General features: G+C 40.1%; 1 protein-coding gene across 2 annotated transcripts in view; it reads left to right on the top strand.

The window, feature by feature from the left end:
• XPO1 (exportin 1) overlaps positions 1 to 12,151 on the top strand; it is a 61,862-nt gene that overhangs the window by 40,156 nt on the left and 9,555 nt on the right. Inside the window, exons 10-19 of one of the 2 annotated variants that reach the window (XM_030921007.1) lie at positions 1,310 to 1,438; positions 3,017 to 3,175; positions 4,491 to 4,688; positions 5,822 to 5,960; positions 6,126 to 6,307; positions 6,393 to 6,549; positions 6,624 to 6,787; positions 7,956 to 8,090; positions 9,296 to 9,479; positions 9,791 to 9,897. In XM_030921007.1, coding sequence (XP_030776867.1) covers positions 1,310 to 1,438; positions 3,017 to 3,175; positions 4,491 to 4,688; positions 5,822 to 5,960; positions 6,126 to 6,307; positions 6,393 to 6,549; positions 6,624 to 6,787; positions 7,956 to 8,090; positions 9,296 to 9,479; positions 9,791 to 9,897 — 1,554 coding nt within the window. The remainder of the gene's footprint in view (positions 1 to 1,309; positions 1,439 to 3,016; positions 3,176 to 4,490; positions 4,689 to 5,821; positions 5,961 to 6,125; positions 6,308 to 6,392; positions 6,550 to 6,623; positions 6,788 to 7,955; positions 8,091 to 9,295; positions 9,480 to 9,790; positions 9,898 to 12,151) is intronic. The other variant, XM_030921008.1, reaches the window with a different exon arrangement.

Genomic DNA, 12,151 nt, shown 5'->3' on the forward strand with positions numbered 1-12,151 from the left:
ACCATCCTGGCTAACACGGTGAAATCCCGTCTCTACTAAAAAAAAAAAAAAGACAAAACAAAACATTAGACGGGCGTGGTGGCGGGCGCCTGTATTCCCAGCTACTCGGGAGGCCGAGGCAGGAGAACATGAACCCAGGAGGCAGAGCTGGCAGTGAGGTGACAGAGCGAGACTCCGTCTCAAAAAAAAAAAAATGTGTATATTACACATATATAATAAATAAAGTTCTACAGTGGTTTATCCAGAGATAATCACTGTTAATGGTTGTATTATATTTTCAGTTGTTTTCTTGACTGATGTCATGAATAAATTAAGTATCTAATTGGAACATTATAACTTAACCTCTTCAACTTCATAGAGTTTGGTAGCATAATACGGATTTATGGTATTTGAATGATGAATTTATTGCTTCAGTTATGTAAAAACCTTTCTACTGTCAACAGTCCTATAGAGAACATTCTCAGACATAAGATATTATGCAATTATTGAAACATTTACTTTCTTTAAATATTTTAATGTTTAATTAACAGATTATTAAGGTTTTAATGCCCCCTGAATTCCCAGCCCCAGACGATAGCTGTTTATCTTCTCAACAATAGAATATATAAGCCAATTTTCCCATATTCTTATTACTCTTAGATATATTGACCGTTTGCCAAAATCCTAAGCAATCACAAGTTTTAGGTCCTGTGTAATTACACAGAAAGTATAACATTTCTAAAAGTCATATCACAGATTCTAGGAAAGTTGTTAAGGAGCCTTGTTATTTTAGATGTCTAAGGACACATCAAAAGAAAACAGTTTCGGCCAGGCGTGGGTGGCTCATGCCCGTAATCCCAGCACTTTGGGAGGCCGAGGTGCGTAGATCACGAGGTCAGGAGATCGAGACCAGCCTGGCCCAACATGGCGAAACCCTATCTCTGTTAAAAATACAAAAATTAGCCGGGTATGGTGGCATGCGCCTGTAGTCCCGGCTACTTGGGAGGCTGAGGCAGGAGAATCCCTTGAACCCGGGAGGTGAAGATTGCAGTGAGCCGAGATCAAGCCCCTGCATTCCAGCCTGGGCGACAGAGCGAGACTCTGTCTCAAAAAAAAAGTAGGTTGCTCCTAAAGCATTTACTGTATATTGTGTAGGCAATAAAATTTCCTCTCACTATATCTGCAAGATAAAATACGTTCATTCACTTGGCTGTTTTTGACATCTATGCCTATATTTAATTGTTAAAGCTTTTTCCTTTTAATTGTGAATTTTAAGTAAAGTGTGTGTCAGGCCAATTAATTTTATGGTTCCCTCCCCCCTTTTAAATAGTTCCTGAATGTTCCAATGTTTCGAAATGTCTCTCTGAAGTGCCTCACTGAGATTGCTGGTGTGAGTGTAAGCCAATATGAAGAACAATTTGTAACGCTATTTACTCTGACAATGATGCAACTAAAGCAGGTAATATAATACTATCTTGAAAATTTACTGGATAATTTTAGTGCCTTAGAAAATACTGAATTCCAAATGAATTATTTTAGAACAACTTATAGATCAGCCATAATTTTATCTTATATTTATTACATAAAATTTGTAGTAAACTACAAATTGTTAATGATGTTTCCAAAAATTTCTTAAAACTCAGGTTTGGGGTGTGTTGTGGTAATTTATTTTTGCACAGTTTTGGAGCTTGGTCTTTTGGGAGATATCTGACCAGACAATGGGAAACCTGGGAGTTGTTCCTAACATTGTGTCTGAAGGAATTCTTTTCAGCCCTAGTTTGATTGGTTATCTATTAAATGATCTAGAAAGTTATTTATAATACTGTGTTCACAGCCAGGTGTGGTGATTAACACTGTAATACCAGAACTTTGGGAGGACCAGTTGATGCCAGGAGTTCGAGACCAGCCTGGACAACATAACCAGACCATCTCTACAAAAGATTTAAAAAATAACTAGCTGTGGTATTGCATACCTGTAGTTCCAGCTACTCTGGAGGCTGAGGCAATAGGATCGCTTGAGCCCATGAGTTCAAAGTTAAAATGAGCTATGGTCACACTACTGCACCCCAGCCTGGATGACAGGACAAGTCCCTGTCTCTTAGAAAACAAGGAAAGAATGCCGGGCGCGGTGGCTCAAGCCTGTAATCCCAGCACTTTGGGAGGCCGAGACGGGCGGATCATGAGGTCAGGAGATCGAGACCATCCTGGCGAACACGGTGAAACCCCGTCTCTACTAAAAATACAAAAAAAATACTAGCCAGGCGAGGTGGCGGGCGCCTGTAGTCCCAGCTACTCGGGAGGCTGAGGCAGGAGAATGGCGTGAACCCAGGAGGCGGAGCTTGCAGTGAGCTGAGATTCAGCCACTGCACTCCAGGCTGGGCGACAGAGCGAGACTCCGTCTCAAAACAAGGAAAGATAGATTACTGTGTGTGTTTGTGATCTGAATGAATTAATTCATTATTTTTACATTTTCAGTGTCAGTGAGAAAGGGATAAGTTCAATACTGGAAAAAATTTAAAGGCTATGATAGCGGCCTTACTAGTTGCAATGTGATTTATTTGAGAAGAGTCAAAATCTAGGTCTTAGAGATATAAGAATAGGTATACCGGACCTAGGAGTTCTGTATGTGGTTTAATATTAGCAAAAGGGTGTTGGGATCTTAGAGCTTAAAAATAGTAGTGTTGGCTGGGTGCAGTAGCTTACACCTTTAATCCCAGCACTTTGGGAGGCTAAGTTGGGAGGATTGCTTGAGCCAGGAGTTCAAGACCAGCCTGGACAACATAACAAGATACGGTCTCTACAAAAACTTTTTTAAGAATTAGCTGGGTGTGATGGCACATACCTGTGGTTCCAGCTATTTGGGAGGCACTGAGACTGATTGAGCCTAGGAAGTGGAGGCTGCAGTGAGCTGTGATCATACTACTGCACTCTAGCCTGGACAGAGTGAGACAAGGTCTCAAAAATAATAATAATAAAATATAAATATCTTTTGTTGTTTTATGAAATGCAAACTGATTATCCCTTTTTAAATTTGCAGATGCTTCCTTTAAATACCAATATTCGACTTGCGTACTCAAATGGAAAAGATGACGAACAGAACTTCATTCAAAATCTCAGTTTGTTTCTCTGCACCTTTCTTAAGGAACATGATCAACTTATAGAAAAAAGATTAAATCTCAGGGAAACTCTTATGGAGGTAAGCTCTGTGGAGCCTTTGCTCCTAAAATTCTGCTCTACCTACTAATAACTCTTAAAAGTGCCTTTTTTTCTAAAATGTATGTACCTTTTGAGATTTCTTATTACTTAATACTTGACCTGTGCATGATATATATTCTTAATTCCGAATTATAGTCATAAGCCCAGTTTTCTGATTTTATGTTCTCCATAAAGCCTAGGACTAAACATTTATAATCAAAATTAAATTACTAATTATTATATCATTTCTAAGGTTAAAATTCCAAAGACCTTATTTTAAAATTTCACTTTTAATTCAAATAATATACATTTGTTCATTTAAAGATACACAATTCAGCATGTAATCCCAGCACTTTGGGAGGCGGAGGCGGGTGGATCACTTGAGGCAGGAGTTCGAGACCAGCCTGGCCTACATGGTGAAACTCCGTCTCTATTAAAAATACAAAAAAATTAGCTGGGCGTGGTGTCACGTGCCTGTAATCCCAGCTACTCAGGAGGCTGAGGCACGAGAATTGCTTGAGCCCAGGAGACTGAGGTTGCAGTGAGCCAAGATCACAGTACTGCACTCCAGCCTGGGTGACAGAGCAAGATTCTGTCTGAAGGAAGAAAATATATATATACATATATATATATATATAAATAAATATATATACACACACACAATTCAGTGGTGTATTAGTATATATACAGTGTTACAGCACCATTAATACCTAGATCCAAAACATTTTCATCACCCAAAGGTGACCCTTTACCTATAAAACAGTCACTTTCTCCTTTGTTCTCTCCCCAACTTCTGGCAACCATTATTTTGGTTTCTGTCTCTGTAGATGTATCTATTCTGATTATACCATATAAAGGGAATCATACATGTGACCTGTTTGTGTCTGGTTTCTTTTATTTGGCATTGTGTTTTCAGTGTTCTTCCATGTTGTAACCTGTATCAATACCTCACTTTTTATCATGGCTGAGTAATATTTTCATTGTATGAATATTCAGTATTTTGTTTGTTCTCTTCTCTGTCATGGTGCATTTGTGTTGTTGATACCACTTGCCTATTGGCACTTAAGGCCTTTTAAATAAATGTCATTCCATTAGGAGACATGATAAAAACTATGTGAGAGATTTTTGAAGTACTTTAGGGCGTGTCAGAAGAAGCAGTTACTCCAGAGTTTACTGTCTGTTTGATAAGTATTGAAATCTGAGTTGTGATGAATAAAACATGAATTTTTATTTTCCCTTAAGGTGTAACAAGTGAAAAGCAATTTGAAGTTGGTAATGTTTAAGAACTATTTTAATAGTTTTGGTCTTCTCTGTAGGCCCTTCATTATATGTTGTTGGTATCTGAAGTAGAAGAAACTGAAATCTTTAAAATTTGTCTTGAATACTGGAATCATTTGGCTGCTGAACTCTATAGAGAGAGTCCATTCTCTACATCTGCCTCTCCGTTGCTATCTGGAAGTCAACATTTTGATGTGCCTCCCAGGAGACAGCTGTATTTGCCCATGTTATTCAAGGTAACAGAGTGGTTGGTTGAGTGTTCTTCCTGTTGCTTGCTGTGGTTTTGAGATCTGAATGTAAAGACTTCTAATCTATCTAAATTAGCTACGAAAAGAGAACCCAACAACTTCTCCATGAGTATGGAAAACTAGAACATGAAAGGAGTTGAGTCTAGAACCTTGGTTCTCAAGAGTGTGGTCCTTCTCTCAGTATCAACATTGCTTGTGATTTTGTTAGGCAAAATTTGTTGACCACCTGCCAATCTACTGAACCAGAGTCTAGAAATGAGACATAGGAAACTCCTGTAACAAAAGTTGGCTTAAAAAAAAATCACGCCGGGCGCGGTGGCTCAAGCCTGTAATCCCAGCACTTTGGGAGGCCGAGATGGGCGGATCATGAGGTCAGGAGATCGAGACCATCCTGGCTAACATGGTGAAACCCCGTCTCTACTAAAAAATACAAAAAACTAGCCGGGCGTGGTGGTGACTGGCGCCTGTAGTCCCAGCTACTCGGGAGGCTGAGGCAGGAGAATGGCGTAAACCCGGGAGGCAGAGCTTGCAGTGACCTGAGATCCGGCCATTGCACTCCAGCCTGGGTGACAGAGCGAGACTCCGTCTCAAAAAAAAGAAAAAAATCACATTAATACACACTTAAATAATTGTAAAGCCATTTTTGTAGAATTACAGTGAAAAATTTTTCTTCTTTTGGAGACAGGGTCTTGCTCTGTGGCTCAGGTTGGAGTGCAGTGGCATGGTCATAGCTCACTACAATCTTGAAATCCTAGGCTGAAGCAATTCTCTTGCGTCAGCATCCCAAGTAACTGGTTGCAGGCATGCACCACCATCCCCAGCTAATTTTAAATTTTTAAGTTTTACTTTATTTATATCTTCATAGTTTTTTCTGTTGTACTTTAAGTCCCAGTATTTTTATTGTTTTAGAGATTGGGTGTCGCTGTGTTGCTCAGGCTGTTCTCAAATTCCTGGCCACAATTCTTTCTGCCTAAGCCTCCGGAATAGAATTATAGGCATGAATCCCTACACATGGCTGGCCTGTGGGTTTTTTTGGTTTTGTTTGTTTTTAACTAAGCTTCTACACTAATGATTTCAATGATCTAATGATTTTTTCTTGATTGATTGATTGTTGAATATAGGTCCGTTTATTAATGGTTAGTCGAATGGCTAAACCAGAGGAAGTATTGGTTGTAGAGAATGATCAAGGAGAAGTTGTGAGAGAATTCATGAAGGATACAGATTCCATAAATTTGTATAAGAATATGAGGGAAACATTAGGTAAGTTAATAAATACTGTTAATCTTTACCTTTATACATTTATTCTGGGGTGGAAATATATTTTAGAAAATGTACTGTAGTTTCTAAATATTTTCTAAACGTGTTGTTATTCATTGGTAAAACTCTTTGCTCATTATTTGCATTTGAAACCATTTTTTTTTGTAGTTTATCTTACTCATCTGGATTATGTAGATACAGAAAGAATAATGACAGAGAAGCTTCACAATCAAGTGAATGGTACAGAGTGGTCATGGAAAAATTTGAATACATTGTGTTGGGCAATAGGCTCCATTAGTGGAGCAATGCATGAAGAGGATGAAAAACGATTTCTTGTTACTGTTATAAAGGTATGCAAGGGATAGGTATGAATTAGAATTGCTCAATAAGTATTATGTTGTTACAATAAATGATACCAATTTGTCTTATTTACAGGATCTATTAGGATTATGTGAACAGAAAAGAGGCAAAGATAATAAAGCTATTATTGCATCAAATATCATGTACATAGTAGGTCAATATCCACGATTTTTGAGAGCTCACTGGAAATTTTTGAAGACTGTAGTTAACAAGCTGTTCGAATTCATGCATGGTAAATCTCTTTCTTTACTATATTTTGTTTTTATTTTTATTGAACAAAATAAATGAATGTTTTTGTCTTGTTAGAGACCCATGATGGAGTCCAGGACATGGCTTGTGATACTTTCATTAAAATAGCCCAAAAATGCCGCAGGCATTTCGTTCAGGTTCAGGTTGGAGAAGTGATGCCATTTATTGATGAAATTTTGAACAACATTAACACTATTATTTGTGATCTTCAGCCTCAACAGGTATGTTAAGCACTGAGCATATGTTATTTTTAGAAAGTAACGTATCAATCTCTATGTATCAGTGGAAATAGGAAGGCAACTGTTGGATCCAATAGAAGTGTTTCTGATTAAACTTTCTTTTTTCCTTGACAACAGGGTATTACTCTGTTGCCCAGGCTCAAGTGCAGTGGCACGATTACGGTTCACTGCAGCCTTGAACTCCCAGGCTCAGGTGATCCTCCCACCTCAGCCTCATGGGTAGCTGGGACTACAGGCATGCACCGCCTTGACATCCAGCTAGCCTTTTTCTCCCCCCTTGGTAGAGGTGGGGTTTTGCCAAGTTGCCCAGGCTTGTCTTGAACTCCTAGCTTCAAGCGATACGCTAGCCTCAGCCTCCCAAAATTATATGTGTGAGCCACGATGCCCAGCCTGATTAAATTTTCATAGTGAGACAGATTCTTGTTTTTGTTTTTGGGGTGTGTGTGTGTGTGTGACGGAGTCTCCCTCTATCATAGAGTCCAGGCTGGAGTGCAGTGGCACAATCTCTGCTCACTGCAGCCTCCTGGGGTTAAGTGATTCTCCTCCTCAGTGGCTGGGATGAACAGGTGCGTGCCACCACGCCCAGCTGACTTTTGCATTTTTAGTAGAGACGGGGTTTTTCCACGTTGGTCAGGCTGGTCTCAAACTCCTGACCTTGTGATCTGCCCGCCTCGGCCTCCCAAAGTACTGAGATTACAGGCGTAAGCCACCACCATGCCTGACTGGTTTGGGTTTTGTTTGTTTGTTTGTTTGTTTGTTTGTTTGTTTTGTTTTGAGATGGAGTCTACCTCTGTCACTCAGGTTGGAGTGCTGTGGTATAATCCCGGCTCACTGCAACCTCTGCCTCCCAGGTTCAAGCAATTCAAGCCTCCCAAGTAACTGGAATTACAGGCACTTTGCCACCACGCCTGGCTGATTTCTTTGTATTTGTAGAAGAGATGGTATTTCACCACGTTGGTCAGGCTGGTCTGCAACTCCTGACCTCAAGTGATTGGCCTGCCTCAGCTTCTCAAAGTACTGGGATTACAGGAGTGATCCACCGCACCTGGGCCAAAATCAGTTTCAAGATTTTTGTGAATTGCTTGTGTGTGGTTTTCCTTATTAGGGTGTATAAGAACATAAAAGTTAAAATGTCTGCTTCTTAAAATAGGTTCATACGTTTTATGAAGCTGTGGGGTACATGATTGGTGCACAAACAGATCAAACAGTACAAGAACACTTGATAGAAAAGTACATGTTACTCCCTAATCAAGTGTGGGATAGTATAATCCAGCAGGCAACCAAAGTAAGTATTCTACTTTTTCTTAAAGTTTTCATGGGATTTAAGAAGACTATGTTCCTTACAAATATATTGAATTCAAGCCTTTAAACATGTATGTGTGATCCATAAGCGCTTTTATGTGTGGCTTTGTACATTTTATTATCTGGGCCAGGTGTGGTGGCTCACGCCTGTAATCCTGGCACTTTGGGAGGCTGAAGTGGGCAGATCACCTGAGGCCAGAAGTTCGAGATCAGCGTAGCCAGCATGGCGAAACCCCATCTCTACTAAAAATACAGAAATTAGCCGGGCTTGGTGGCACATGCCTGTAATCCCAGCTACTCAGGAGGCTGAGGCAGGAGAATCACTTGAACCCAAGAGGCAGAGGTTGCAGTGAGCCGAGATCGAGCCACTGTACTCTAGCCTAGTCAACAGAGCAAGACTCCATCTCAAAAAAATAAAAAATCTGGGCCGGGCGCGGTGGCTCACGCCTGTAATCCCAGCACTTTGGGAGGCCGAGGCAGGCAGATCACGAGGTCAGGAGCTCCAGACCATCCTGGCTAACACAGTGAAACTCCGTCTCTACTAAAAGTACAACAATTAGCTGGGCGTGACAGCGGGGGCCTGTAAGTCCCAGCTGTGCTCAGGAGGCTGAGACAGAATGGCGTAAACCCAGGAGGCAGAACTTGCAGTGAGCCAAGATCACGCCACTGCACTCCAGCCTGGGCGAAAAAACGAGACTCAAAAAATATTTTACTTCATTCTTAAGTAGATATGGACAAAAAGGCTTTTGTGTTCGTTTTTACCATTTGGGATTATAAATATGATTTAGGGTAAGGGAAGTGTAATGGCTTTTGTTTTAGTAATTATGTGGATAATTTTTTTTTGGGGGGGGGGGGATGGAGTTTCACTCTTGGTACCCAGGCTGTAGTGCCATGGCATGATCTTGGCTCACTGCAGCCTCTGCCTCCCAGGCTCAAGCAATTCTCCTGCCTCAGCCTTCCAAGTAGTTGGGATTACAAACAAGCACCACCATGCCTGGCTAATTTTGTATTTTTAGTAGAGAGAGGGTTTCTCCATGTTGGTCAGGCTGGTCTTGAACTCCCGACCTCAGGGTGATGCGCCTGACTCAGCCTCCCAAAGTGCTGGGATTATAGGTGTGAGCCACCTCACCTGGCCATTATGTGGATAATTCTTAAATGATAAATGGAATTTGCTTTTTTTCCTCCAAGAATGTGGATATACTGAAAGATCCTGAAACAGTCAAGCAGCTTGGTAGCATTTTGAAGACAAATGTGAGAGCCTGCAAAGCTGTTGGACACCCCTTTGTAATTCAGCTTGGAAGAATTTATTTAGATATGCTTAATGTATACAAGTGCCTCAGTGAAAATATTTCTGCAGCTATCCAAGCTAATGGTAGGTGATTCTGATTTCTTATACGATGCAGTATAAACACTTCTCTTCTACTGCCTCAAGTCAAACATTTGATATTTTTCACAGATTTAAATCAGACCTCCCATTTCCCAGATGACCCTAGACATATTTAAAATAGTTATGTGTACCTTTCCCTTTTAAAATTAGTCTTAAAGCTTATTTTCCCAATAAATCTTGTGTAGTTTTGGCTTTAAACTTTTTAATGGTAAAATGGAATTACATCTAATGTATACCTGAGTACCGCTGTATAATTTTAGTGGTAAAATTAGATTACATTTGATTCTATTTTGTAGGTGAAATGGTTACAAAGCAACCATTGATTAGAAGTATGCGTACTGTAAAAAGGGAAACCTTAAAGTTAATATCTGGTTGGGTGAGCCGATCGAATGATCCACAGATGGTAAGTGGGAGATGCTTTGCTTTTGGTTTTTAGTGTTGATGCTGTGTTTTATGGAATGTGCTATACTCTATTATGTGCATTTTGCTAATTTTTAAAGCATATCAACTTTGTGGTTATTTTATGGCATTTTATTTATTGTAGTCCTTAATGTTAATATACTATATTCCATCTTCAAAAGAAACTGCTATTAATCAATAGCGAAGGGTGGTGATCTGTAACATGATAGCTAAGAAAATTGGGTCATTTTATGTTTCCATAGATAGGTCAGGAGGATTTAGTTAATGGAGTATGGGTGCAGTTTTTGCATTCCTCTTGATTTTTGGAGCAATTACTAGAGCTACAAAGTTGTCATTACTTTACCCCTTTGGCAAAGTGATTGCTTCCCAGATTAAAGGCTTGAAAGTCTTTTTTACACTCTTTCTTTTTCTTAAATGATTTGCAGAAAAGGAAATCATTTTCAGTAATAAAAACCAGCTGCGTATGCCTCAACTTGTAAAATTGTGAATTACTTTTAGGTGTTAACTGTATGGTTTCATTCTTTTTATTCACTTGAGCCTTGGGAGATTCCAAAAAAGTCTATTCTGATACTACTACTACTACTTGGAATAGTGTTTTTTGTTTTGTTTTGTTTTTCTTTAACAAGTGTGCTAGTTATTTTAATAATTTTGGAATTTCAGTATTGTTTCTTGTTAAGGAAATACTTTTCAGTAAACTTGTTCTGAATATAATTCTTATGGAATACTTAAGTTGGCTAACCTAAATATCGAAAGGTTCTGAACATGTGTATTATGTGATCAGAACTGTATTTAAAATTTGAAAGCAGAATGTAAGATGTATTGAAGGAACTGTGATGCTTGGAGTTTACAAGAAGCTTGGGCACATGTCAGGAGCACAGTGGGAATAATACAAAGGGGTATCATATTTTATAAGTAACATTAATGTTAAAGTTTGGAATATTTGTTCACATGAAACATTACATTTATTTTTCTTGTCTTGGCTTGTCGTGGTGGCTCATGCCCGTAATCCCAGCATTTTGGGAGGCCGAGGTGGGTGGATTCCTTGAGGTCAGGAGGCTGAGGCAGGAGAATCACTTGAACCCAGGAGGCGGTGGCAGTGAGCCTAGATCGCGCCATTGCACTCCAGTCTGGGCAACAAATGCGAAACTTCATCTCAAAAAAAAAAAAAAAAAAAAAAAAAAGAACAAGAAGTTACTGGCCGGGCGCGGTGGCTCACGCCTATAATCCCAGCACTTTGGGAGGCCAAGATGGGTGGATCACAAGGTCAGGAGATCGAGACCATCCTGGCTAACACGGTGAAACCCTGTCTCTACTAAAAATACAAAAAGTTAGCCGGGTATGGTGGCGGGCGCCTGTAGTCCCAGTTACTTGGGAGGCTGAGGCAGGAGAATGGCATAAACCCAGGAGGTGGAGCTTGCAGTAAGCCGAGATTGCGCTACTGCATTCTAGCCTGGGCAACACAGCGAGACTCCGTCTCAAAAAAAAAAAAAAGTTACACATTAAGTATAACTCAGTTTACTTAGAATCATGAAAACCTACTGGGCATCGTAGCATGCACCTGTAATCCCAACCACTAGGGAGGCTGAGGCAAGAGAATCGCCCCAGCTCTTCAAGTCCAGTTTAGGCAACACGGCAATATTCAGTTTCAAAAAAATCATACAAATCCATAATCTTTCTTATTTTCCAAGAGTAATTGATTGATGTTATTTCTGCTTGTGAAAATACAGTTAGCATTCATTAGATTAAAACATTATTCTGAGTTGGGCAGATCATAAGGTCAGGAGATGGAGACCACTCTGGCTAACCTCGTAAAACACCCTGTCTCCACTAAAAATACAAAAAATTAGCTGGGCGTGGTGGCAGGTGCCTGTAGTCCCAGCTACTCGATAGGCTGAGGCAGGAAAATGGCATGAACCTGGGAGGTGGAGCTTGCAATGAGCTGAGATGGCACCACTGCACTCCAGCCTGGGCGACAGAGCGAGACTCCCTCTTAAAAAAAAAAAAAAAAAAAGAAAAGACATTATTGAGGGCTCACTTGCTATACATAGAATGCTGATTGTGCCACACTAACTTGGAGCCACCAATTGAATTTTGAGCCTCACTTTCTTTATTGTAAGAGTTTTGTAGCTTGGCCTGGTGCTATACCTGTAGTCCCAGCTACTCAGGAGACTGAGGCACAAGAATTGCTTAAACCTGGGAGGTGGAGGTTGCAGTGAGCAGAGATTTGCCGCTGCACT

This window comes from Rhinopithecus roxellana, chromosome 17, assembly GCF_007565055.1.
Source record: "Rhinopithecus roxellana isolate Shanxi Qingling chromosome 17, ASM756505v1, whole genome shotgun sequence".
In the NCBI taxonomy this organism is placed as follows: Eukaryota; Metazoa; Chordata; class Mammalia; order Primates; family Cercopithecidae; genus Rhinopithecus; species Rhinopithecus roxellana.